The sequence below is a fragment of the Nuphar pumila genome, chromosome 16, assembly GCF_984573655.1.
Source record: "Nuphar pumila chromosome 16, dmNupPumi1.hap1.1, whole genome shotgun sequence".
NCBI classification, from domain to species: Eukaryota; Viridiplantae; Streptophyta; class Magnoliopsida; order Nymphaeales; family Nymphaeaceae; genus Nuphar; species Nuphar pumila.
This window is the reverse complement of record NC_143264.1, coordinates 2,870,238-2,898,042: the sequence shown is the minus strand read 5'-3', so window position 1 is coordinate 2,898,042 and position 27,805 is coordinate 2,870,238. Positions and strand designations below refer to the sequence as shown.

General features: G+C 39.0%; 2 protein-coding genes across 2 annotated transcripts; one reads left to right on the top strand and one right to left on the bottom strand.

The window, feature by feature from the left end:
* The first annotated feature begins 2,064 nt into the window (after positions 1-2,064).
* LOC149812675 (uridine kinase-like protein 4) lies at positions 2,065-21,142 on the top strand. The gene is made up of 15 exons (XM_089992509.1): positions 2,065-2,270; positions 3,458-3,627; positions 4,512-4,603; positions 5,675-5,744; positions 6,189-6,301; positions 6,932-7,028; positions 7,499-7,578; positions 14,009-14,203; positions 14,356-14,439; positions 14,527-14,587; positions 17,915-17,975; positions 18,624-18,717; positions 18,799-18,871; positions 20,509-20,591; positions 20,752-21,142. Exons 2-15 carry the CDS (start codon positions 3,474-3,476, stop codon positions 20,929-20,931), a joined length of 1,437 nt encoding a protein of 478 aa, XP_089848635.1. The 5' UTR covers positions 2,065-2,270; positions 3,458-3,473; the 3' UTR covers positions 20,932-21,142.
* Positions 21,143-22,650: 1,508 nt separating this feature from the next.
* On the bottom strand, positions 22,651-24,981 carry LOC149812674 (fructose-bisphosphate aldolase, cytoplasmic isozyme 1-like). The gene is made up of 2 exons (XM_089991612.1): positions 24,865-24,981; positions 22,651-23,911 (listed from the first exon to the last, which is right to left on the bottom strand). The coding sequence occupies exons 1-2, from the start codon at positions 24,890-24,892 to the stop codon at positions 22,863-22,865; spliced, it is 1,077 nt and encodes a 358-aa protein (XP_089847738.1). The 5' UTR covers positions 24,893-24,981; the 3' UTR covers positions 22,651-22,862.
* Between the last annotated feature and the right edge of the window lie 2,824 nt (positions 24,982-27,805).

Sequence of the window (27,805 nt, the reverse complement as noted above, 5' to 3'; positions counted from 1 at the left end):
ATGATCAAGCGGAATCCAAGATCCGAATACCCACAGAGCGTCGTACGGCATTGCATATTTCAGGTGCTAGAAAGGGTCAGATTGGATCCGAATGCGACTCTCTTGGTACTAGGGGTACAAACGAGTCGGATTATGGCCGGATCCTTTCAGATCCAAATCTAAAATGCAAACAGTATATCTGAATCTGAATCCTAATTTGGATCTGAATAAGATCCGAAGATGTTAGATTGAATCCGGATCCAAAATACATGCTGTAATACTGGATTTGGAAAAAAAATTGAACAAAACATGATATTTAAATGTAAAAGATACTTTCGGGTCAGATTTTGATTCGGATCAACTACTCTAGATCCAAATTAAAATGCTGATCTGAATCCGACCTGAAACTGAAAGTGGTCCAATTGAATCTGATCCGAATCCATGTTTAGATTTTACTTAAAGGATCTATATCCAGAAAAACATGTCAGACTCAGATCGGATAACCGGGTTCGGGTTTTGCAGGGTCACGAAAATAGAAACCCAAACTCGGACTTGCATAATTTTAAAAAATTATTTTTATTAAAATACTCAGGTTGGATGAAATCGGGTACCCAACAAAAATTATGACCCAAACCCGGCCCGCATATTGTTAACGCCATGGTGACATGAGATGAATCCGGTTTGAAAGCCACAAGAAGCATCCCTTGCCACGATGTTGAAGTTGATTGTACACCCATTGAGCAGTAGGGTACTTAAAGGTGAAAAGATCAGGTGCAATATGTTTGCACAATTTTTTGTGCATTAAGCACCTGATCACCCTCCATCTTGAAAACAGGGCTGTCAGCTGTGGGGCCCAAGGCCTGATGAAGGGTGATCAGGTGCTTATTGCACAAATTTTGTGCCATGTGATTGCACTGGATCGGACTCTACTTCAATGGCTTTACTAACTAAAGGCCTGCCAATATATAAGAGGTTTTCTGATTAGGGATGGCAGTGCCCCGGGGGACAACGGGGCTTGCCCCGTTTGGATTGAGGATGAAGGGCATGAAACGGGAATCGAGGCAGAGATGAAGGTTAAAATCTATTCCCGTGCGGGTATGGACTTAAGCTTTTCCCTGCCCACCCAGTCTCATCCCGTCCTTATCCCAATCTTCGCCTAGCTCTGCCCTGCCCCGTCCCCAATCCTTTTAAGGGATGACTATAGACTAAGGGGAAACGCGGCCCTGCCCCACCTTGCCCCTGTTTGGACCCGGGATGGAGGACATGAAACAAAGATGGAGGCGGGGGTGGAGGTTGAAATCCATCCCCGTACGGGGATGGATGCAGGGATGAAAGTTTGGACTTTGAAACGAGGCAGGAGTGGAGACCTTGTCCCTGGCCTTGCCCCGGTCCACTGCCATCCCTATTTCTCTGGCCTGGATCCATATAATTTCAGAAGATTATTACTTAAAATACATATAAAACATTAGGCTCGTGTACCAGGCAAAAAAGTTAGGTGTGGGTAGAGTACTTGGCAAAAATCATAACCCAAACCCCGCTCATATAATGCATAATTCAGGTTCGGGATCGACCCGAATATTATTTTGGTCAACACTTTTTATGCCCATACACAAGAATTCAGGTTGGGTCAGGTACCTGATACAAACCCAACCCATTGACAGCCCATATCTGATTAATAATTGGACTCGTACTAGGTATCGAGTTTTTCAACCGAATCTGAGTTTGAGTCTCAATAAGATCTGAATCCGACTAAGATTTGAATCCAAATACACATAAATATCGGGTTTTAAAATGCTCGGGTTCATAATTGGTTTTAGATTATGACCATCCTACTCCAGATCCGATGGGGTCAGACTCGGTAATACCCAGATCCGCCCCGAATCGAACCCGTTTACATCCTACTCGGAAGTTGGAACCGGGATCCAATCTCCGGTGCATACTTGGATCCTAAGACTATTAAGTTGGATCCAGATCCATATTGGCAGTTGCGGAGTGTCTGCAGCCCTAAGGCTGCCATTGTTGTGCGTTTTCCACGGCAAGAGGAGTGGCATTCCCAATAAATTTCCGAAGAACGTGGTCGTTTCTGGATGCCATGGTTGATGCAGAGTCGCTACGCTATAGAGCCCCCGAGAAGCGAGAACAACGGTTGGAGCAGAGCGCCCTTCTTCTTCTTCTTCTTCTTCTTCTCTTCTCTTCCTCTTCTTCGACGGTCGTGAACTATTGAGATCTCGCATATCACGAAAAGAAGGAAATAGATCGAGCGAGAACGGGACGTTAGTCTCGTTTCGGAGGTGCGAGTTCTCGATCACCCGCATTTCCGTTCTTCTGTTATCTAGTTTTTCAGTTTTTCCTTTTTTTTTCGCTCTTCGTTGCGTCGGTTTGAAAATCTCGTTCTGGTTTGCGTTTCCGGCAGATTCAGATTGAACGCATTGGTCTAACTTTTGTGTTCTGAAGAGCGATTTTGTTTCTCGGAGCAAAATCTCTCTCTGTTGTGTGAGCGATGAAGTGTCAGTTTGATCCTTTATGAATTCATTGGGGGCTGTGGGTATTTGAATGCGCCCACTTATCCAGAAATCTGGGACACCCACTTATCCAGAAATCTGGGAGTAGTGGGGATATTTTAGTTTTTGCTCTTTGATGCGTTATTTTTTGTTTTTCCTTTGAACATCTTGTTATAAGTTGTATGTGCAACAGATTCAGATTGGTTCGCATTGATGGATTTTTTTTTTCCGTAATAGAGAAACGTTTCTTTTTTCCTTTCGAAACAGACTCTCTGTCTCTCTCTCCGAAACATGATGCGCCCACTTATCCAGAAATCTGGGAGAAGTTGATATTTTCCGGGTTGTATGTGGAACAGATTCAGACTGAACGCATTGATTGAAATTTTATGTTCTAGAGAGCCTGTTGAATGAATCATGCGGTACTTTTTAGATTCTTTCCGGTTTATTTGGCATTGAATGGGTATTTGAGTGCGCCCACTTGATCAGAAATCTAGGATAATTTGGAATGTTACATTGTGCTCCTTAGCACGAATCATTGCTACATTTCCCTGATATTTTTGAAGGTTGGTGCAATCAAACGTCCTCTAAAAGAATTGGCTTTTCTCTACCATTTTGAAGCATTTTTATCAGTTTGATCATGGCCTTGTTGTGAAACCGGTCTCAGTTTCTTCATTTGATTCCTTGGTCTATTCATCTGGGCAGAGTACTGATTCTCCAAATTCAGTTTGATTGCAACACCCAACTACACAATTGAACGGTTTTGGCAATAGTTGAACTTGAAGTTTACCTGTTGTTTGTGTGTTTGGGTATCATCGAGAAGCTCAGTCTTCTTCAATTTGTTGAGCTTATTGGTGCTGGTATTGGCAAAATTGCTATTCTGTAACCATGGACCTTAGGCTGGCAAAGAGAATTTTATATGTTTTCTGAAAAGCCGATTGCCATCTCACTTTGTTGATTCTATAATATTTTTGTTGTAGTTTTCTGTTGGTTTTCATGGGGCCTAAGGATGCTGTGCACCTTCTTGAGAAATCAGCAGGAGCTCATTACTCAGGGCTCCATTTAGATGGCATGAACGGATCAAATTCAGAGGCAGAGCGACCAACAACTTCCAAAACTGAGAGTGTGCATAAGCAACCATTTATAATTGGTAAGTTCTTGGTGGATATGCTTTTGGCATTAAAGATGGGTTACACTGAGCATAAAAAACAGAAGATGGCATAAGGTAGAATTAACAAAATATATTGATATGTAGACTTGGGGAGGACTCAAATGTTACACTATACTGTAAAATGTAGTTAACATTTAAGCAACCAAAAAGAGGTAAGCTGCAATCTGATTTTGTGAATCTCTGAGATATCTCAATTGTGGTAATTTTGTTCTCTTAACTTTCACTATCAGATGCAAACTAATTGAGTTTGTTTAGGATGTCTTTGACATATGAATGAAAACTCAATGGATGCAAGTGAACCAACAGAATAATAGTAAATAAAGTGCTGGACGTTAGTTAAAACGATATTAAAAAAGAAAATCTAAATATTTGAAACATATGAATGCACCAATACATTCTCGTATTTTTTCACATTTGATAATGTAGAAATATTGGAAATATCACTTATCCTAACAAACATTCAGTTTGAATTCAGGCTATTTCATCATGAGAATATCAAGAAATGCATGAAAATATACACTAGATTGATTCATGGGGCTTCCTGGGGCCTCATAATTCTCTTTGGTGGAAGAATTAAGATCTGTAGAGTGAAACCAAAACTTTTCTCTAGAATCGGTTTGATTATATTTTGATATTATCATTGCCATTATGTTGCTTTTCTTTTATGCTTTCCCATAAAATATGAAACATGCATGCCCCGTAGCTAACTGTAGTCCCTATCATCAAGTTAAACTTCTAGTTTAAGGCCTTTGATATGCCAGCCATTGCTTACTTTTTACATTGCATAGCATGCTATAACATGAGTATTTTTCATATGAGTTTCCTAAACAAATTATATGTAAGGGCTTGTTCACTGAATGCAGGAGTAGCTGGTGGTACAGCATCTGGGAAGACCACTGTGTGTGAAATGATTTTTGAACTGCTTCGAGATCATCGTGTTGTTCTCATCAGCCAAGTAATTTTTCTTTCTCAGTGGTTATATACTGTAACATATTTTAACTAACCTTCCAAAGTGGAAATCTGCTGCAGAAACAAGAAATATTATTACCAGGTTCGTGTCTTTTTTATTTCTTTGTGCCTCGATCATAACCATCTTTAGTAGCACTCTTAGATATTCTTGGCCTTAACTTGCTGATGGATTTTGACCTTCTCATACATTTATTGTTAAAACAAGAGGAAAATGAAGAGAATTACAAGGTTGGGCCTCTTGGCTACCTTTTAAATTGTCCAGAGACAGGGCCTGGATATTGTAGCATCTTAGGAAGAACAAAAATTACATGCGAGTCATAAGTGCAGGGCACTGTTGTTTGTTTCAAGTGTCACATCCTTGTGTCGTTGCTGTTATGTGAATAAGAGACATGCATATGTATGTGTAATTCTGTATATTTATTTATTTGTTTTTATATGTGCATGTCAGATCATGGGCTCCATCTTCAGTTTGGGCAATTAATTGTATGTTAGAATCAATCTGGTATTAACCAGTGCAGGTTTTCTCTTTTTTGATAAAATAGTGAACATTTGGACCAATTAAATAAGTTTGGAAGAAATTCCTTGCTTATCCTAAGCAGCTTCATACATTGAAATGCTTATTCCAAAGTGTGTAATGAATAATTACAGGCATATTTTCTCATAATAGAGCAAGCACAGTTGAAATTGATTCACTACTTCTTTTGCAATGCTGAATGATATATGAATAGTGAAGACTTGCATGAAAGTGCTAGATGTACTAGTGGATCACTAAGGAAGAATGTGTCCACATACCTAGTGTTGAATTCTAGACATGGAGTCTGATGCTGAACTCACGTGTCTAGGACCAGGTAACATAGGGGAATGACACGAATAATGAAGATTTACATGAAGTGCTAGTCATACTAGTGGAGTACTAAAGGAGAATGCTCCTTCTATGAACGTGTTTTGGTTGCCTTCACTTCAAATTTCAAAATTTCAAAAGTTATGCCTACAAATCCGCTTTGTGTTATTTTTATTATTTGATTCCAACTCCTAAATATGAGAACTTTCATTGCAGGATTCTTTTTATCATCCTCTGACAGAAGAGGATCTAGAGCGAGCTCATGAGTATAATTTTGATCACCCTGGTGAATATTTTTTTCTTTTCATGTACCAGTTATAGTTCATTTACTGGACTGTGTCTATACCATCTGTAAGCTTTTACTTTTGGCATTCATAGGTTTATTGTTTCCCATCGGATCCTGTCAAAAATGTGTTCCCTCACCAAAATGACAAATTACGGTTTTGATAGCACTAGTTGAGGAAGATGCTCAACTGGATGCAAAATTTACCAGGTTGGAATTAAATCCATATGTCTAAAAAGAACAATGTACTGTCAAGCAATGTTCAGTTCATGCGGCTTTTTGCGTTGCATTCATTGGGACATTGAGAAAATCAGTTAGAAAGGTGGAAATTGCTTATCATGTGATAAAGTTGACTTAAGAGTGGAAGCAAAGCTTCTTTGGCTTGTGTCAACTTTTTCTTCAATTCAATTCATCATGATCTTTTGTTTTGTTTTGTTTTTTTATCAGATGCCTTTGACACTGAAAAGCTACTTTCTTGCATGGAGAAATTGAAACGTGGACAGTCAGTTGATATTCCGAACTATGATTTTAGGAAAAACTCTGCAGGACCGACTCGCAAGGTACCATTGAACTGCTTATGGAGTGGTCAGATTGGCAAAATGTTGTTTCTTTCTAACCAATAACAAGCGGCATTGTTCATCGCAATCAGGATGTGTTAAAGTTAACTTTTGAGATATACTCTAATGAAGGGCTTGCATGTTCTTAAATCGCTAGGATATCTTTGTGACTGTCAACTTCAAGAACATGCTTCTTGTTTGTTTCTTTTATTGCTCCATATATGGAGCTTGCTATTGCCTGCTTCTGTTCTCCTTCTCAATTATATTGGTGATCATGACGATCAACAAATTCCATAAGCTGCTTGTGCTATGATTGCTTTGTTTTGTCTACTTTATTCTTGTAACTTGTAGCCTATTAGACTCTAAATGTCAGCTACTTTTATGCTAGATAGATAGTATGCATTTTCTAATGCATGCATCACTTCCTTTTTTTCCCTTTTAGATGGCTTATCATTATTTCTTTTAATTTAAATTAGTCTGTTTTATTGGTAAATGTTTTTTATTGGGTCTTAGAAGACTGTTGACATGAGTATCTAAACAGAATGTTGTCAAATTATGATAACTATGAGCTGATGAACTTCATCTAAAATTCTCACCCATGATTATTTGTGAACTTGATGAATTTTGCTACAGGTCAATGTTGCAGATGTGATAATTTTAGAAGGCATACTACTCTTGCATGATCCTCAAGTCCGAGACTTGATGAACATGAAGATCTTTGTTGATACAGGTTTTCCTTCATCTATTCTTCTCTGACTACATGCAATTTTTGTCTATTTTGGATTTCTTAGTTCCTGCTCAAGGATATGTTGTGTAGATTTTTCTGCCAAGTCATTAGGTATTGTTATGTTTAGGTTGTTTTATTGTAGTCAGCTATCTCATTGTGAGTATTGTGACAAATAATTCCTTAGTTGATTATTCATTTGTCTTTCAAATAATAAAACAAATAGCGACCAGTGACTGTTGAAAGTACTTCTTCCTGTATTTTCTCGGCGTCCTTTCATTTATCATGCGCTTCCACAAATCTGAGCCACTAGAAGAAGGCTTAGATTTCTGAATGTGATTCAGTGGAATTCTTTAATTTTTTCCTCCTCTTTTTAGTGAGAGAACTGTAAAAATTTAAAATAGTATGAAGCTTTCAAGCTCTTTTGCTTTTTAGTATAGAACATGTGGGGAAGTTAACAATAATTTCCAGTGCAGATGCTGATATACGGTTGGCAAGAAGAATAAGACGTGACACTGTTGAGAAAGGGAGAGATGTTAGAATGGTGCTTGATCAGGTTAGCAGATTTTTCAAACCTCTTTGAAAATTTTAGTGGCACTTCTCCAGTATTTTCTGTATCGCTTTTTAATATAGATAAGCCAGATGCTTGTGCATAAAAATGTCCAGGTGCTTGGATGTAACTTATACTATGCAAGAAGAAATGGAGCAACTTGCTTGTGTATTTCCTGAATTCATTTTTCATTAAGTTCAAACAATTGTCTGCCGTTAATCTGAAATGATGGTTGACTTTCATTCTATGTATTGCTACTAGAATATGGATCCGCTATATTATACTATTTAAGACCTTGATATCTATTAACAATTCTCAAATAATTCTTCGTGATAGAGGATTTCTGTTAGTTATTTTTTGTATTTCATAAATTCCACTTGTAAGTTGAATGATAATGATGTTCCCATGTGCTTTTCAACAAATTATCTGATTCTAACTAATATTTTGGACACTTGCTAAGCCAGTCTTTAGTTTCCTTGTGGACTTCTCTGTTTCTCTTAAACAAATTTTCTTTTCATGCCACTGTTTCCACTTTTGTTTTCTGGCTGTAAGCTTTTTATATGAATTGATGGATGTGTTTTTCCAACATCCATGGATCTCCCTAGTTCATCTATCATATTTAGCATAAACCCCTGAAGTGGCTTATTCCTTGTGTTTAAATTCTATTTTCTGCTCATTTTCATCCTTTAAGTGTAAATAGTTTGAGTTTTAGTTCAAAAAAGGTTCCTAGCATAGTGGTTGAATGTTATAACTGGACCTGTAGAGTTGAACCATCTTAGACAAGGGGTCTCAGGATCAAAGCCAGTATCATATATCCTTTAACATGATGATTTTTCACGAGTTATCTTTGTAAAAGTATCTCCAACAAGATACTAAGATCAAGACCTTAATATTCTTGATAATAAGCTCAGCACACATGCACAATAAGAACACTTTAGAAACACTTGTGCACAAAAGCACAACTCACAAAATCTCATAAATGCACAACGGCATAAAAAATATTAGAATCACTTTATTGCGCACTTGGGCTTTGACTCAAAGCCATGAGAATACAAGAGGGGAAAGCCCCTATTTATAAGGAAGCAAAGGAGCAACATAGGGGGCTCCCAAGAGAGTCGTTGGGAGCCCCCAACGGTCACATATGTGACCGTTGGAGGCTCCCCAATGACTCTTTGGGGAGCCTCCCTATGTGGCATAAAAAACGAAAATACAAAAAGAAAAAAGAAAAAAGAAAAAATAGAAGGGGAAATAAAAGGTTACAAGCATATTCCAAAATGGAATATGTGCAAAACAGGAATTTACAGAAATACCCTTTTAGGGTGGATAAGAATATATATATATATATATATATATACATAGTATATATGTATATGTATCTCTATATAAATATGAATATATATATATATATATATATATATATATATATATGATATTACAAATATTGATACATAATTTAACATCCCCCCTCAAACTTAGGGCACGATGATCGAGAGTTTGCCAAGAAGAAAGTTGAATCTTGGTGCACATAAGGCTTTGGTGAAAAAATCTGCCAACTGATATTTTGAAGTAACATAAGGTAGATCAATGACTCCTTTCAAGTAGGCTTCACGAACATAGTGACAGTCCATTTCAATGTGCTTAGTCCGCTCATGGAAAGTATGATTTTTGGCAATGTAAATTGCACTCTTGTTATCACAACATAGCTTAGTGGGCCCTTCAATAGTGATCCCCATGTCTTCAAGCAGTTGATGAATCCATACAATTTTCATGGTAGTAGTTGCCATGACACGATATTCAGTTTCAGTCGAAGATAGAGAAACTTTTTGTTGCTTTTTACATCTCCATGAGATTAAAGAGTCACCTAAGAATACACAAAAACCAGTGGTAGAGTGACGGTTATTTGGGTCACCTCCCCAATCAGAGTCAGTATAAGCAATTAATTTTAACTCAGAAGAGGATGACAGAAAAACTCCCTTATTTAGAGTACCCTTTGAATATCTTACGACTCGTAAGATGGCACTCATGTGAATAGAAGTTGGTGCATGCTGAAACTGACTTGCCGTATGCACTTCATGTGAGATATCTGGTCTGGTAATACTCAGGTACATCAACGATCCTACAAGCTGTCTATAGGGAGTAGGACCGGAGAGAAGAAAACCATCATCAATCTTCATTTTAGCTCCTACTATAGCAGAAGTTTCACAAACCTTATCATTCGTAATACCTGACCTGTCAATAATCTCAGATGCAAGCTTAGTTTGGGACAAAAAATACCCTCTATGAAAGTATGCTACTTCAATTCCCAAAAAATAAGTTAAAAATCCCAAGTCAGACATTTCAAACCTATCCTTTAAAATGGATTTTATGTTTTTAATCCCTTTAGAATCGTTTTCGGTTATAAGCATGTCATCCACATATAGAAGTAAAATAACAATCTCTGCATTAGACTTTCTAACAAACAAAGCAGTATCAGTAAAACAGGATGAGAAACCATTTTCTTACATTACGGAGTTAAATCTATCATACCAAGCCTTGGGGGCTTGTTTCAAACCATAAAGTGCTTTGCGAAGGCGAAGCACTTTTCCTTTAGGAGACTCCATTCCAGGAGCAGCATCCATATACACTTCTTCATTTAGATCTCCGTTTAAAAAAGCATTCTTAATATCCATTTGATAAATGTTTCACTTGTTGATTGAGGCAACGGTTATAAGACATCGGACGGTGACCATTCGAGCTACCGGGGCAAAGGTTTCTTCATAATCAATCTCATATTCTTGACTATATCCTTTTGCAACTAAACGAGCCTTGTATCTCTCGAGGGAACCATCACTTTTAGTCTTAACCTTAAACACCCATCTATACCCTATTGTTTTCTTATCTTTAGGAAGATCTTGAAATTCCCATGTCTTGGCTCTCCTTAGAGCTTCAAGTTCATTATCCATAGCGACTATCCATTCAGGACATTTTCGTGCTTCCTCGAAGTTTCTAGGTTCTACGTAAGAGTGAATGACGCTTAGACATGCTCTATATTTAGGTGAAAAAGACTCATATGAGATGAACCTAGAAGGGCTTTTCTATGTCTTTCGGTCCTACGAAGGTTTTCCTAACTTGGAGGGATAGTCCCACTAGCATCATCATATCTTTCGAGGGCACTTTTGAAAGTATTTCTATCTCTATAAGTGTAGGTTATGGGATCTCTATGCGGTTCCTCATTGACATGTTGATGAAACGAAGGGGGCACAAGACTAGTTTCATTATTACTTGAGTCATTCTGATTCAACTCATCATTGCTAGTTTCATCATCTTCAGTTAACAGATCAAACAAAAAAGAATAGTCTACATTCTCGTCATTAGGTTCAAATTTTTGGAAACCACTAAGATTTTCCAAAAAGCTTATATTTATGGAAACATATAGTTTATCATTTTTAATATCATAACAACGAAAACCCTTTTGAGTTTTAGAATAACCAAGAAAGGCACAAGGAATGGCCTTGGGGGAGAGTTTGTCATTTTTATCAGTAAGGACAAAACATTTACATCAAAAAACCCTTAACCTGCTATAATCAGGTTCTTTTTCGTACAGTTTTTCAAATGGTGAAACCTTGTTCAAATTTTTTGATGGGAGTCCATTTATGAGATAGACCGATGTAAGGGCTGCCTCAACCCAGAGTCTTTTCGGAATATTCTGTGAAATGAGCAAGGTTCGTGTGGTTTCAATGATATGCTTATGTTTTCGTTCAGCCAATCCATTTTGTTGTGGGGTTTTAGGACAAGATTTTTGATGGAGAATACCATGATTTTCAAGATAACTTTTGAATTCAATGGAAAGATATTCGCCACCGGAGTCGGTTCTAAGAATTTTTAAACTTCCATTGAATTGATTTAAAATCATCATATGAAATGTTTTAAAAATTGAAAAAACTTCATGTTTATGTTTAAGAAAATATATCCAACTCAATCTAGTGAAATCGTCCACAAAGATAACATAGTATGAGAAACCTTCTTTAGATATCACCGGAGCCGGACCCCACACATCGGAGTGAACAATTTCAAAAGGTTTTGTTGTAAACATAGATCTCTGAGTAAAAGGAAGACTTTTCATTTTTTCAAGAATACATTCATTACAAACAAAATTTTCATTACAAAGATGCTTTACAAAAGGCAAATAAGAGATTTTAACAATGTTGGGATGACCCAATCTCTTATGCCATACATGAATATCTTTGTTTTGAGCAACATTGCAAAATTGGTTCTTGGGAATTTTGAGAAAATCAACATAGTAGAGGTCTCCTATCCTAGAGCCTTCCCCAATCAACTTCCCGGGCTGGAGATCCTGTATCCAACATTTATTAGAAGAGAATTTTATATCTCAACCATAGTCCGAGAGTTGAGAAATCGAGGGTAAATTTAAGTTTATTTTTGGTATAAGACGAATTTTTGGAATAAAGAAGTCTTGTTTTTCAAAACTGCCCATTCCTTTAATTTCAAGTGGTGTTCCATCTGCCGTTGAGACAAAAGATGGAAGAGAATTTTTAGAAAAATCGGAAAGAAAACAGAGTCATGTGAAACGATGCACCAGAATCTAGGAGCCAAGAGGTCTTACCGAGAGATGAGGAGGATGGCATAACGGCTTCGGAAATGCCTCCTTTGAGAAGAGGTTGAAGAGCATCTACAATTTGTTGAAGGGAAAGAGACCCATTTGATGAAGAAGGTCGTTCCTCTTGTTGGGACACCATAGCCGCGGCAAGAATTTTCTTCCATTTGGGGCAAATGGGTTTGATATGCCCGGGTTCTTTACAAAAATGACAAGTTAATTTGCTATAGTTTCTTTTGCCATATCGATCATTTCTTCATTGACCTTGATTTTCGAAATGAGGAGGTTTGTAGGCCTTCATATTATTCTCGGGTCTTGACAATGCATTAACCGCTTCATAATCATTTTTAGGTGTAGCAAGGATGCTAAGATTATTCTTACTAATCTCCATACGGGTTTCCTCACCACTTAGCTTAGTGATTACATCTTCAATAGAGGGAGATGTGAAGGCGGATAGAAGAGATGACCGAATTTGCTCAAATTCGGGTCTAAGTCCATTTAGAAAATTGAAAAAACGATCTTCCTCTAGTTGTTTGTGTCTTAACTCAATTGCTTCTCCTCTCCATTTTGGTTCGAGCATAACAAGCTCGTCCCAAATAGATGAAAGTTCGGCAAAATATTCCCGAATAGACAAATCGTTTTGTTAAAGGGTCAATGTCTTCTTTTGGAGGTAATACTTGTGAGATAAGTCCCTTGAAGTATACATTTTTTCAAGGTACAACCAAGCTTTGGAGGCCTTCTTGAACTTAATGATGTTGGCGTTGATCTTGGTTTCTACGGATGAAAAAATCCAAGACAAGATCTTGAAGTTCTTCATCTCCCATTTATCATGCTTTTTTGAATAATCTTTTAGGGCTTTTTGTCTATATTCACCTTCAAGAATCTTAATATCCCCTTTTTCTATGATTGTAAGTTTGGGTTCGGGTTCCGGTATTGAACCTTGAATGTACCCCCAAAGGCCTTTCCCTTTGATATGGGCTTCCATATTGCCGGCCCAAACATGATAGTTCGAACCACTAAGTTTAAAACCAAGGGAGAAGTGGGAGTCTTTTTCACCCATTAGAGAGGATGGAAGATAGAAAATAATACGTACCTTGAATGATTTTCAAATCTTTCTTGACAAAAGATACTTCTAAAATATTGCTCGAAAGAGATGATCCACTTCAAACTTCAATAGCTTGAAGGCACGATTTTCGAGGCACTTCAAAGATGAGGAGATGCACGATCCTCCTTCTTCAACGAGGCTCTGATACCATGTAAAAGTATCTCCAACAAGATACTAAGATCAAGACCTTAATATTCTTGATAATAAACTCGGCATACATGCACTATAAGAAAACTTTAGAACACTTGTGCACAAAAGCACAACTCACAAAATCTCACAAATGCACAACTGCATAAAAAATATTAGAATCACTTTATTGAGCACTTGGGCTTTGACTCAAAGCCATGAGAATACAAGAGGGGAAAGCCCCTATTTATAAGGAAGCAAAGGAGCAACATAGGGGGCTCCCAAGAGAGTCGTTGGGAGCCCCCAACGGTCACATATGTGACCGTTGGAGGCTCCCCAACGACTCTTTGGGGAGCCTCCCTATGTGGCACAAAAAACGAAAATACAAAAAGAAAAAAAGGAAAAAGAAAAAAGAAAAAATAGAAGGGGAAATAAAAGGTTACAAGCATATTCCAAAATGGAATATGCGCAAAACAGAAATTTACAGAAATACCCTTTTCGGGTGGATAAGAATATATATATATATGAGATTACAAATATCGATACATAATTTAACAATCTTGTTATTTGTCACCGGTATTTTATTCACGACCTTCTTCTAACCATTGCAGTACTCAAAATACGTGAAGCCTGCTTTTGATGACTTCATACTGCCATCAAAGAAGTATGCAGATATTATCATACCTCGTGGAGGTGATAACCATGTTGCAGTCGATCTGATTGTGCAACATATCCATACAAAACTTGGACAGCATGATCTATGCAAAATATATCCAAATCTCTATGTTATCCATTCAACTTTTCAGGTACGTCTTATATGTGCTGGATGTTTAGTTTTTGATCTGCCCAAACCCTATCTTAAGTAAAACACTTGAAAAGAAACCTGATTTATTTGTTGATCTTTTTCTTTCAAGTTCTACAATTTTTATTTCTGGTTGTAACTTAAAATTTCTTCCAGATTCGTGGTATGCATACTCTAATACGTGATGCACAGACAACGAAGCATGACTTTGTATTTTATTCTGACCGTTTAATTCGTTTGGTTAGTATCATTTTGCTCTAAGCAGTAAAAGTGTCTTTCTTTTTGCAAATAATGGTTCAAGATTCTACCTCTGCATGTCATGCACAGGTTGTTGAGCATGGACTGGGCCACCTTCCATTTACTGAAAAACAGGTGATCACTCCAACAGGTAAGGTGCAATGTGATCAATTTGCTTAGAATTAGATTTTTCTTGTTCATGATGAGTTTGTAGAGACTCATTGATGTGTGCATGTCTGCTTGACGTTGGTATCTTCTTCCACATGTTCAATGTCAAGGGGAAGTACAACCAAACAATTTTAGAAAGGGTAGCACTTATTTTCTTTTCTGTTTCTTGTATTTCACAATTCATGAGGTTGCCATAACAAGGTCATCATGGCAACTGTTTAAGATATTTGCTGTTGTTAATGACTTAATTCCATAAGAAAGTACTCATTTAACTAGCATTAGTAATACTGATACATGCTATTTTCCAGGTTCTAAAAGTTTTCCTGTTATGTCAGGTTTAGAGAAAGTATTGGCTTATGTAGATTCTCAACTTCAGAGTACTTTTTCTTAGAAATCTTTCGGGGAATTATATGGGTTAGGTCAAAGAATGAAAAAATCATAAAAGAACCTTGTATAACTGCATCATTAATTTCACTCACCATCTCAAATTTTACATACTGACAAGAAGCTTGGGATGGAGTGGGAGATACTGGTGGATTGACAAATACATTGTGCTTTCCTTGAAGACCCATGGGCAAGTACAAAGATCATCAGGAGCTATTCTCTAGGGCCTCCTAGTTGATCAGATAAACATAAGTACTAAGCAACTGTAGCATTGCCCTCTTTCAGTCCGGTCATTGAGTTTGTCAAAGTACTCCACAACTATGACATTTTCCTCTCTTTCATTGCAAACGTTCTCCTTAGAGTTGCATTTAGCAGGGCATTGAAACTTGACTAAATGGAATTTGTAGATGAAGCTTGAGCCACTTTTGCATTTCACAAGATAATTTGCATAAGTCCATGGCCATCATCTATGTCACATGGGTGCGGGTGCGGCAAAAAAAAAAAAATTATATATATATATATATATATATATAATTTATAAGTTTTAACAGTTAACAACATTAACACTAATGAAATAAAAAACAATTATCATCTTCTGCATAAGACTCATCCAATTTAGAGGACATATATGGAGATTTATCTGTATTAGTTCACTTACTGTTGATCCCAATAATCTATCAATAGCATTTTTTCCTATTCTTTTACTCTCTATAATAGCCATATGTTCTTTTTGAGGTGGAATACAAACTGTGCCTTTGCAGTTCCATGCTTTCGACTTCTGTGCGACCACAAAAAGTGAACCATTTTCACAGCTTCTGCATTGTCTGTATCTCTATCCATTGACTGTGAGTTTGAGCGGGAAAAGGAATTTGTTCATTAGGGTGGAACTAAGAAAGGATGATGTTGATTTTCGTAGGCAGCCACTTGAGGTGATGGAATCTATATGTTTATCTAAAACATAACTTGTCATTAACAGGTTAATCATTTACAGATTACAAGAAACCTATGTTTTACAGAATAATTAACGTTATAATGTTTTAATAACGGCTCACGCTTTCATTGACAGCTTTACAGAATATCAGAAACCTATTCATAATGGCCATTTTCTGGCACACATATAGGGACCAATGTTCACATAACAGTTCCAAAAAATAGCAGAAACCAACAAGAAGATAACCTGGGTACAGGTGCCTTTGCGGGTGTAGGTTTTCAGGTAAGGGTACAGCGATTGAGAGTGAGAGAGAGAGCGACTGAGAGTGAGAGAAGAGAGATTGAGAGTGATGGAGAGCTCGTGAGACTGTGAGAGAGAGCGAGTGAGAGTGGGAGAGAGAGACGTACCTGATAAGTGAGGAGGAGCGGCTGGAAGGAGTCGGAGAACGTCGGCGTTGGCGTCGGAGGCGATGTCGGCGTCAGCTTCAGGAGGGAGGCTGGGGAGGAGGATTAGGGCAAAAGTATTTTGCCCTAATCCTCCTCCTCTCAAGCAATAAAACATCGAGTTTTTTCTTTTTTTTTAGTTTTAAATTTGGACAAAAATGACCCTGGGTGCGTTGACTGCACCCAGGGTCCATTGACCCACACGCGCACCTGCGTCGAAGCGGGTGCGGCACCCAGTTAGCCGAATCCCTGTGACTTAGGCCATCATCCATCCAAGTAGCAGCTAACTGCAGCAGCCCATCATCATGTTCTGCATTTGGAACCAGAATTATCTCTTTGTTCATTGTCACCACTTTTTATTTAAATTGGGGTCATTGCTTGAGTTCAACCAAGGTGAAATCTAACCCATGGATAAGGTGCTCCATTTTGACTCTTTTATAAGGTGGTTTAAAGAGTGAAGCTCCACTGTTCCATGTAAAGTATAGTAAAGAGGAAAATAGGATACAGCTAGGCTCTATGGAATATATATATATATATATATATATATATATATATATATATATATATATTTGGGCACTTCTATGGTGGTACTGTACCACCATAGCTTATGGAGGTACATATTTGATTTACATAGATCTAACCTCCAAAAGCAAAATCTGACTGTTGGATCATGTTTAGCAGATTCTATTTATTATTTTCATGTGTTAAAGTTGACTCAAATATGATGTTTTATACCATTTTTAAACCACCCTTATTTTCATGAATTGTGAGCCATTTATTTTCACCTTCTCAAAAATAAAATCTTATGGTGTATTAAACATGATAAAACCTTCTAACATAGTAAATAAACCATGCTGAACACATCTGTATGGTTAGATTTACCATTTGGTGGCCTGATCTATGCAAACAAGAGTGTAGCACCATATGGTATCATGGTACAGAACCACCATATATATATAAACACATGAGTTTGCACGCGAACCCATGCCCTAACTATGTGACATAGCTAGGGAGAACATAGCTGACGGAAGAAAGGGTAATTATAAGTAAAGAAAGAAAGGTAAATATATAGTAATGCATAAAGAGAAGATGACATGAGGAAGGAAGATGGACTGAATATGCAGAAAGAAATGGGGGAAAAGGAAACAAGTAGTAGGACTACTGGATAATGATTACTACTGTTACTGCTGGGCAGAGATATGGTTTCCTCCTGGCATTCCTGCCACTTGAGTTATGGTTTCTCTAGTCCTAAAAAGAAAAAAAGAGAATTTATTTTCTCGAACCTGTGACTTTGTTCATAACTTGTATATTTCAAGATGGTATCCATGGAATTGCTTGGTTTTGGAATCTTAATATTGAAGCAATACGTGCTGTAGATTCCTAATGCAATCAGATTCAGCGTCGGCATCCAACGGACATTTCTTTTTTCTTGATTTGCTACAGTATTATTTGACTGGATTGCTGTAACATAGAGCTACTGGTCATTTTACACTTATGACTATAAGTTTCAGGAGTGGATTCATAAAAGTATCCATCATTTCACTCAATGCAGGTTCAGTGTACACCGGTGTGGATTTCTGTAAAAGGCTTTGTGGGGTCTCAGTTATTAGAAGGTACTTTTAAATATTTGTGTTAATTTGACTGTTATTTTTCATTGGAGTAAGCATTTATGCTGGCAGTTCTATTTGCAGTCATAAATTCATACCCCCTCTTTTCTGCATCGGTTCAACTTCAAAAACATTTCTAGGTTTAATATAGTTCTTTTAGTGCTTAGTATTTGACCTCAGAAGCAATCGAATATGACCTATGTGATCTATCGGTGACTCGTTCTTAGGCATTGATTAAGTACAAAATCAGTTCATAGCATTCTGTATCACGAAGTTGTCAACCATAATATCAACATTATCTCATGACCAGTTCATAGCATTGTCACGTATATTGGTGATACTTTGAAATATCACGATATTATTACAATATGATGAAAAGTGATTAAATAGGTAAAATACTATGATGCTTTCAAAATAATGAAAATATCATGATATTTTTATTTCTTTTTACTTTTTTAATCAATTTTCATATTTTAAACATGAATTTTCTTCTTTCTTTTTATTTTTGCCAAAGGTTAATTAGCTGAACCTATGTCACATGGACATGACAAAAGGGACATATTACATGCCATTCTTGCTCATAATGTTGGGATATTCCTTTGGGTGAGATCTCTTTAACAAACCTCAATGACATGCTCGTGAAATTTATGTCAGCGGAGAGAGCATGGAGAATGCACTGCGAGCATGCTGCAAGGGAATTAAAATTGGAAAGATACTAATCCACAGGGAAGGAGATAATGGTCAGCAGGTTTGTGTTAGGCACTATGGTTTATCTTGACTGTAGATCTAGTATTCAATCTGTTTTCTGATACTTGGTTTGTTCATGCAGTTAATTTATGAGAAATTACCACAAGACATCTCAAATCGGCATGTTCTGCTGTTAGATCCAATCCTTGGCACAGGTCTCAGTTTTTTTTTCTTTTAGTTTTATATGGCTGTGATGTGTTAACTATTGCTAAAATTTATAAAATATACAAGAAATTGGCAGAAGACATCTCACAAATAGGGCTGGGAAACAAGCTTAGCTGCTTGTGGATCAGCTCATGTTCAGCTTGTTCGAACTTGTAAAACAGGCTCGGCAAGCTGAATATGAACAATAGGTGCTTGGCTCCACTCGACTCGTATAAGCTCGTTAGAAAATATCTTGTAGATATATTTTACATGTATTTTTCTTGTAATCCTATTTCATCCAGCTCTAAAACAATATATTTTTCTACAAACAAGCCAGCTCGAACTCGCCTCTTTTAACTCAGGCTCATTATGAGCTTGAACTTGGCTCATTTAATTCGGGCTCATTATGAGCTCAAACTTGGCTTGGCTTGCCACAAGAATGAGCCAAGCCTGAACACATCAAGCTTGGTTCATTCAGCTTGTTTACGAGCCCTACTCATAACTACATGTTTTATTGCTGAATACAATTCATGGTGTATGTTTGAGTTTTTAGATTGTTCAAAGCATGAATTGCTCTAAATTATACTTTTTGGAGAGAGAGAGAGAGAGAGAGAGAGAGAGAGAGAGAGAGTATGGAACATGACATGGATATGCTTGGTATGTAGGACTTTGTTGATCTTAAAAGTGCAAATCAGTGGTAGTCAGTTCCAAATCATTATGATTGGAACATTAAGGGTTCGTTTGATTACCTCGGAGTAGAGATCTTCAGATCTCTAATTCTAGGTTCTCTAGTCCACCCCCCCACCCCCCTCAGACTTAAAAACCTCGGTTTGGGGGCGGGGGGCGGGGGTTGGCGTAAAACAGGGATCTCAAAACCGAGGTTTGAGATTCTCCATTTATAAATAGTTTGGATCAAGGCATGGGCCCCATGCCTCGATCCACTAAACCTCGGTTCTCAGAGATCCAAGGTAATCAAATGCACCCTAAGGGCCTGTTTGTTTCACTCTCATGAAATGAGAAAAGGCCGAGCTAGCATGAAAGCTCAGTCCTTTCTCACCTTGGAATGAAACAAACAGCAGCATGGAGAGATAGGAATGAGATGAGCTGCCACGCTGAATTGGCAACTTTTCCTTTCCCCTCACACTTTTCATGGCATTTTCAGTCACACCTCGCCTATGAAAACATTCTCATCCCACCATCTATGCAGGCAACTGTGTGGGCCCCAAGCATGGGAAAAGTGCCCTCTCCATTCCCACCTTATGGAAAATGAAATAAACAGGCCCTAAATAATGTGTCCAAATTGAGTGAAGATTGAAGACCATGAAAAATTATATGAAGTTACAGAACATGTCCAACACAAGATTGAATATTCCACAAATGTCCAACACAAGATTGACATCTGATATCGTGTTGTTGTATTGATACATGTGACAGTACCTTAATGAAGTGTCCATGTGAGATAGCTTTTTAATTTAATGTGCATTTTAAAAAAGATACTGTTTAATCATCGAACCTACACATGTTCGATACTGAATTGTAGCATACATCTACTTAATGCACAACTGGAGGAAACAACTATTCTGTTCTAGCAGAAACGTATTCTAAAGTTATTTTTCTCCTGAAGCATCAAACTTCTGTTTTGCTACAGGGAATTCAGCAGTTCAAGCCGTTTCCCTTCTACTACGGAAAGGAGTACCTGAGTCTAACATCATATTTCTAAATCTAATTTCGGTGAGTTTCTCTGTTTTCTCCTAGTCAGTGCTTCTCTCTCATAGTCTATCACAGAGAATCATTTAAATGATTTGAACGCATTCACTCATCCTCGCATTTTGTTTCAATTTCTGAATTCTGATCACATTCCCATGGTTCTGTGTCCCGGAAATTCATGAAGGCCCCCCAAGGAATACATGTGGTATGCCAGAAATTTCCAAGAATCAAGATTGTGACATCAGAGATAGAAACCGGCCTCAACGAAGAATTCCGTGTTGTTCCCGGTATGGGTGAATTTGGTGATCGATATTTTGGCACAGATGATGATGATGGTGATTCTCAGGCCAAGATCCAGGAATAGAGTACAATGCTTATATCTTCGTTTGGTTGCCGTTTTTGGTATAGGCATAAATTCTGGAAGTACCAACCTGCAATTCTGGATTGGTGTTTATTTCTTAATTTTTATAAACAACGAGTTCTGTGGTTCGCCTCTGATGTTATTGCCTGTTCTCTTAGGTCATAATGTTACTGCCCTTTAATGTTAGCAATTTTCTAATAATGGTTTATTTTCATTGGAGTCTGCTTTCTCCCCTTTCTGTGAAGTGGACTCTGATTATGAGATGTAGATATCTATACGCAACATTACATTTTAGCAGTTAGGTCTGGTGTCAGGTAGGGATGGCAATGGACCGGGAAAAAACGGGCCCTGCCCTGCCTTGCCCCGTTTGGACCGGGGGACGAAGGACATGAAACGGAGATGGAGGCAGGGATGAAGGTTAAAATCAAAACCCGTGTGGGGATGGAAACGGAGATGGACTTATGCTTCCCCCCGCCCTGTCCCTCTCTCGATCCCTGCCTTGCCCCGCCCCATCCCATCCCCAATCCTTTTAAGAGATGGCAAAGAACCGAGGGAAAATGGGCCTCCACCCTGCCTCGCCCCCAATCTTTTTGAGGGATGGCAATGAACTGAGGGGAAATAGGGCCTCACCCGGCCTCGCCCCTGTTTGGACCAGGGATGGAGGACATGAAACGGGGAGGCAGGAGTGGAGGTTAAAATCCAAACCCTTGCAGGGATGAAGATTCAGATTTTGAGACGGAGCGGGAGTGGAGACCTTGTCCCCTGTCCATTGCCATCCCTATTGTCAAGTTTAATACTTGGCTGGATCCCCCTGTCCATTGCCATCCCTAGTGTTAAGTTTAATACTTGGCTGGATCAGATGTTGGTATCATTCCAACCAACAGAGGCTCCGCTTGTCTGATAGGAACAGCTAGTACACCTTGTGTTGGAACGTTACAAACCCAATGGTATTTAAAGGAATTTCAAAAAAAAAAAAAAAGATGTTGGTATCATTCCAGCATCGCACAAGGGCTCCGCTCACCCGAATGTCACTAGGTCGATGGGACGTCCCCTGAAGTAAGGCTGAAACTGAGTGTAATCCATGGTGGGCAGGGAGAACCCGAAGGGTTTTACCAACCGAAAGCCACCAAATGTGGGTCGGTGATGGAGTTTTTACCTTGAATAGAAAAAAAAAATCATTCGAGAGGTATCAAGTGATGACTGGCCTAACCAACTGGATCATTATGGTGCACGCCATTTAGGTTACCACGACATGACATGTAAAATCACGGCCTTTAACAATTTTTAAACACTTTTAATGAAATCTTTATATATTAAATATCTGAAACACGATTTTATCAAATTAGATAATAAAAACTGTCTCATCCCCTTCTATTTTTCAAAAGATTGACGCAAATAGTGTCCTCTGTCAATCCGTGTCCGTGTCATTGTGACATGGCCAAAGTAACGGAATAGACTACAGAAGGTACCTGAACCGGTAACTTCACAAAATTTTGTGGCAATTTAGCCATCAAATGCGTTGTGACCAAGAATATTATTTCACCATTAATGGTGATTTTTAATATCACCTGACCTGATCCCTGATCCCACAAACGCACCAAGAGAGAGTAACAACAAAATTAACCATGGGGGCAGAGAGAGACTCCTGTAACAACAAAATTAACCATAGGAGGGAGGGAGGGAGGGAGAGAGAGAGAGAGAGGGCTGTAACAACAAAATTAACCAAAGTAGGCAATTGACATCAAAATTAACCATAGTAGGCAATTGACATCCGCTAGCACTCTTCTAGAGAGAGTAGAGAGAGACTCAACATCCCTTTCGCGAAGAAAAACAGAAAAAAAACACAGGGACTACATACCTAAAGGTTTACCCTCATACAGACCAACCATGCAAAAAAAAACACTCCATATTCCAGACTCCACAGAAAGCCGAACTCAATACTTGTAACCCTTCACGTGCAGGCTTTCAGAGGCCAAAACACCAGCATTGCCACCAGTATACTTGCCCAGAGTGGCCTCAGAGTTGGCCTTGCACCTCACCAAGAAGACCTCCTGCGCTGCCTTCAAGTTCTCCTCCTTCCCCTTCCACGTCTTGAGGGTGCTCTGCTGCAGGGCACGCCCATAAGAGAAGGACAGAGTCCACGGCTTCACCACTTCCAGCTTGTTCATGGCGTTCAGATTCAGCGACGCGTCCTCCTCACTCTGCCCTCCCGAGAGAAACATGATGCCGGGAACAGCAGCCGGAACGGTTCGCAGAAGCGCCCGGACGGTGAACTCGGCTACCTCCGCCGGCGTCGCCTTCTTCGGGCAGTCGGAACCAGGGGTCACCATGTTCGGTTTCAGAAGGGAGCCTTCAAGAAGAACGTGGTGGTCATTGAGGGCTTTGTACACAGCAGCTAAAACTATCTCCGTAGCTGCTGCACATTTGCGGATGTCATGGTTGCCGTCGGTGAGGATTTCCGGCTCGACGATGGGCACGAGGCCGTTTTCTTGGCAAATTATAGCGTAGCGAGCTAGGCCGTGAGCGTTCTGCTGGATCGAAAGCTCGGACGGCTCGGTGGGTCCGATCTTGAGTACAGCACGCCATTTCGCGAAGCGGGCGCCGGCCTTGTAGTACTGCTGGCAGCGGGAGGCGAGGCCGTCGAGCCCCTGAGTGGTGGTCTCGCCGTTGGTGCCGGCAATATCGACGGTGCCCTTGTCGACCTTGATGCCGGGGAGGACGCCGGCCTCGTTCAGGACGTCGACGAAGGGCTTGCCGGAAGAGGTCTTCTGGTAGAGCGTCTCCTCAAAGAGGATGACGCCAGAGAGGTGCTTCAGAGCGCCGGGGGCGGTGAAGAGTAGCTGGCGGAGGGCCTGGCGGTTGGCCTCCACGTTCTCGACGTTGATGCTGGCGAGACGCTTGCCGATGGTGCCCGTGCTCTCGTCGGCGGCGAGGATGCCCTTGCCAGGAGTGGCGATGTGCTTGGCATTCTTGATGAGTTCCTCTGCGTATCAACACAATATTAGAACCAGAATGCAGTGAGAAACGAAGAAATCATACTAACAAAAACGAGAGTGAATAAGAAACGAAGAAATCACACTAACAAAAACAACAGCGCATGAAACGAAATGTAGCCCTTTTCCCCTCTTCTTTCCTCTTTTTCCCCCAGCAATAAACAATGAGGGCTGTTATTGCAGAGACAATATCAGGGGGCGAACAAAAACAAAAAAGAGGAAGAAAAAAACTAATATACCTTAATTTGGGGTTCTTATTCACAATAGTACTAAAAACAGTGTACATTAAAAATATATACACACGTTTATCAACGTTTGGGGAAAAAGATAAAAGAATCGTTCCACTGATTTTCTTTTAGTACACAAACAAAAAAAAGATAGAAAAATGACTTCATCCTTATCCAGAGGAAAAAAAAGTGAAGCCTTTTCTTATCTCCTCCATTCCGATTATCAAAGGAAGCATCTTTCACGGGATCAGAGCAAGCACACTCGAATCTCAACCTAATTAGCGTAAGATGAAGCTCAATACACAACAAATCCAAAAATCTCCTAACAGGAAACACAAAAATGGAGTTCCTGATGAAAAGTTATACATAAACAGAGTTCAGAACAACACAAATAATTTAAGAAGAAAACATACAAGAAATACGATCTAAAAAATGCTGAAAACCAAGAAAAACCACAGAGAAAAAGGAAGGAACACTCAAAATCCGAAACAATTCGAAAGAAAAATACCGACTTTTCACTCAAAGCATCACGGAAGCTCAAATAATAAGAAAGAAAACGAAAAAAAAATGGATATTTCAGCATATCATTAACGAAACCCGTCACAAAGAGAGACGACGTGAGGATCAAGAAAAACCATCAAATCAACGCAAAAAACTTCATTGAGTCCATCGCCCACAGTCTTGTAGAAGAAGCAGAGAAACCCTTATCTTTTTACCTGTGTATTTCCCGTTGTAGGCCGACATCTTCGATCAGGAGAACCCTAGATTCCAGGCGAGTGTTGAGGAAGGAGGCGGCGTGCGAGAGAAGCTTAGAGAGAGAGAGAGAGAGAGAGAGGGCTATGAAGGATTGGACCTCCCGACCCGGTTTTTAAAAGGAGGGCATGGGTTTCTGGAACCCACGTCCTCCACCCGCCACGTTTCCACTCGACCCTTTGTTTTTTCAGTACGTGGATTTCCACCGCTTAGAGTTTTGTCGTCGCCCGCGGGTTTCCGTACGCTTTATCTGACGAGATCACGAGATCATCCACTTTTTTTGTTAAATATTACGAGTTTGCCATCATACAGCTGCGTCCGCACCATGTGATGGAACTAACCAGGTTAGGAGCCCAAAGGAGGTTGGCGCAGTGGGATGAGGCCTAGGCCGCTAGACAGGTGGTCTAGGTTCGAATCTCATTGGCGTAAGGTAAGGCAAGATGAACTTAATCCACTGTCTTGGGTGCAAAAGGTAAGCTCACGCATTTCTATGTTGCCAGAACAGTGGTCGTAAGTACGACTGGCAGAGTCAGCGTTGTTAGGTCTCCAAACCCGGAGGCGGCTTCTCTGTGCAAAAAAAAAAAAAAAATCAGGTAAAATTGCTTTCTAAACTTTATATGAGTATCGGTTTTCTTATACTTTTCTTATGCTTTTGACATGTTTTTTCTTGTTTTCCTACGTGATTCATATGCATTTTTTTCATGTTTTTCGTTTGTTTTCTTTCATGCTTCTCACTCACTACTTATATATATATATATATATATATATATATATATATATATATATATATATATATATATATATATATAGATAGAGAGAGAGAGAGAGAGAGAGAGAGAGAGAGTAAATGAGCAACCATCATTTTTAGATTTTGAGAATAATTTAATTCTTACAATATAAAATCATAACATTTTAAAAATAGCTAATTTACTTTAGTTTTTATTTTTTTTCTCCTTTCATTAGTATTTTACTTGTCACTCGATCCCATATCATTTCTTTTTTTACTCTTATTTTGCTTTTAAATTGTTTTCTCGCTTCTTATAAATTTTAAAATATCTTGCTTCTCACATTTGCTTTTCATTTCATTTCTCGCTTCTGCTTTCTAGTCTGGTAACCTCGGTATGAACTAGTGCTTAACTTGACAAAGAAGAAGGAAAATATTTAATGATAAAAAAAGTAAAAACTTTTATTATTACTAATTTCAGCTCGAACACTCTTTTTTTCTTTTTTTAAAGGCAAGCTGGGGCTAGGCAGATCCCAACTAAAACAACAGCTGCCCCATGTGACAGAGGGATTCGATCCTAGGCCTTCAGCTTGACCCAGGACCCAGCTTATCACATAGGATACCACCTCGGTTTGTTTTTAAGGCCAATACCATCAATTTTTTTTTTTTTTGGAGAAATGTTAAAAGTAGCAAAATTCATCAACTTGGATATTAGTATGTTTGAATGTCACCTGAATCTATAGGGGTTCTAGTTTATACAACTACAGCCAAGAGAACTGAAAGCTCATGAGCTCAACACACGCAACTGAATCAAATTGGGGCAACAAAGAGATATGAAGGCAAAAACCGATGGTTCGGGTTTGGGTCAGGTGTGTCATGTAACAGATGCTAGATCTAGATCTAGATCTGACAAATCTGATGTTCACTAAGCAAAATCAGAAAGCTCATAGTAAATCCTATCTTTTACATGTAACCAGATTAGGAAACAAAAACTTGATCCCATATCTTGCATGATGCATCGGTCTATAATGAATATGATTTTGGCTTACTAAATCCGGCTAAGCGAAATTGGATTTGATTATATCGGATCGGATCCGTTGACACCTTACTATTTTGACTTCTTTGAAATTTGCAAAAGAAATCGGATTCGGTTACAGCTAACCAACTACAGTCCAAATAAAGTGTGCAATGCATGGTTTGATTTTTAATTATAGATAAGGAATGAATAGTACAGTCGTATCTTGTCAAGTAGGGATGTCAACGGTCGGGTTTGGTTCAGACCCAGGACCTGGCCCCAATTTTTGGGCATGGTATCAGGTCTAATCGAACTCTTCAAAAGAAAAACCATACCCAGACCCGATAAGAACTATATGAACCAGACCCGAGTCATACTCGGCAAAACAATATTTTTCATCATTTTCACATTGAAAAATCGCAGGTCTTAATCGGAACTTGGGTCGGGGCCCAGGTCTAGTATGAAAATTCACAAGCAATACCCGAGTCCATGTATTAATCGAATCTTTGGGTCTGAACCCGAATCTTAATCAGGCCTTCTTATTTACCACCATACCCGAACCCTATAAAGTTCGGTTCGAATCAGGTCAGGGTAAACCCGACCCGCTTACATCAAGTGATGTATGTCTAGCCAAAGTCCGAATGGTTGGGTATGTGCATGTAATTTTTCATCTTTAGAGTTGCCCTTCGATTTTGTTTGGAGAAATGAAACTTGTAGCGCCCAACAGTTTTGTTGAAAACAACGGCTATTATTGCACAACGGAAGATACGAAAAGGACGCCAACGGCGTTATGATGCACCCGGTCTGGGGACAGGTTCTTGGGATGCGTGAAATCTGATCTAAACCTCGAGCCATATAAATGTTGGGGGCATCTCGTCCGTACAGTTTTGGATGCCGTTCATCAAGCATAAACCAAAGGATCTCTCTCTGCACACACTGACCTGATCCCATCTCATGATTCAATACCTTACCGTTTAGAAGAGCGGATCGGGTGCAATCAGATGGCACAAAATTTGTGCATTAAGCAGGTGATCACCCTCCATCTTGAAGACGGGCCTGTCAGCTGTGAGGGTCAAGGCCCTGATGGAGGGCAATCAGGTGCTTAATGCACAAATATTCGTACAATCATATTGCATCTGATCTTTTCTCACTGTTTAGGAAATAA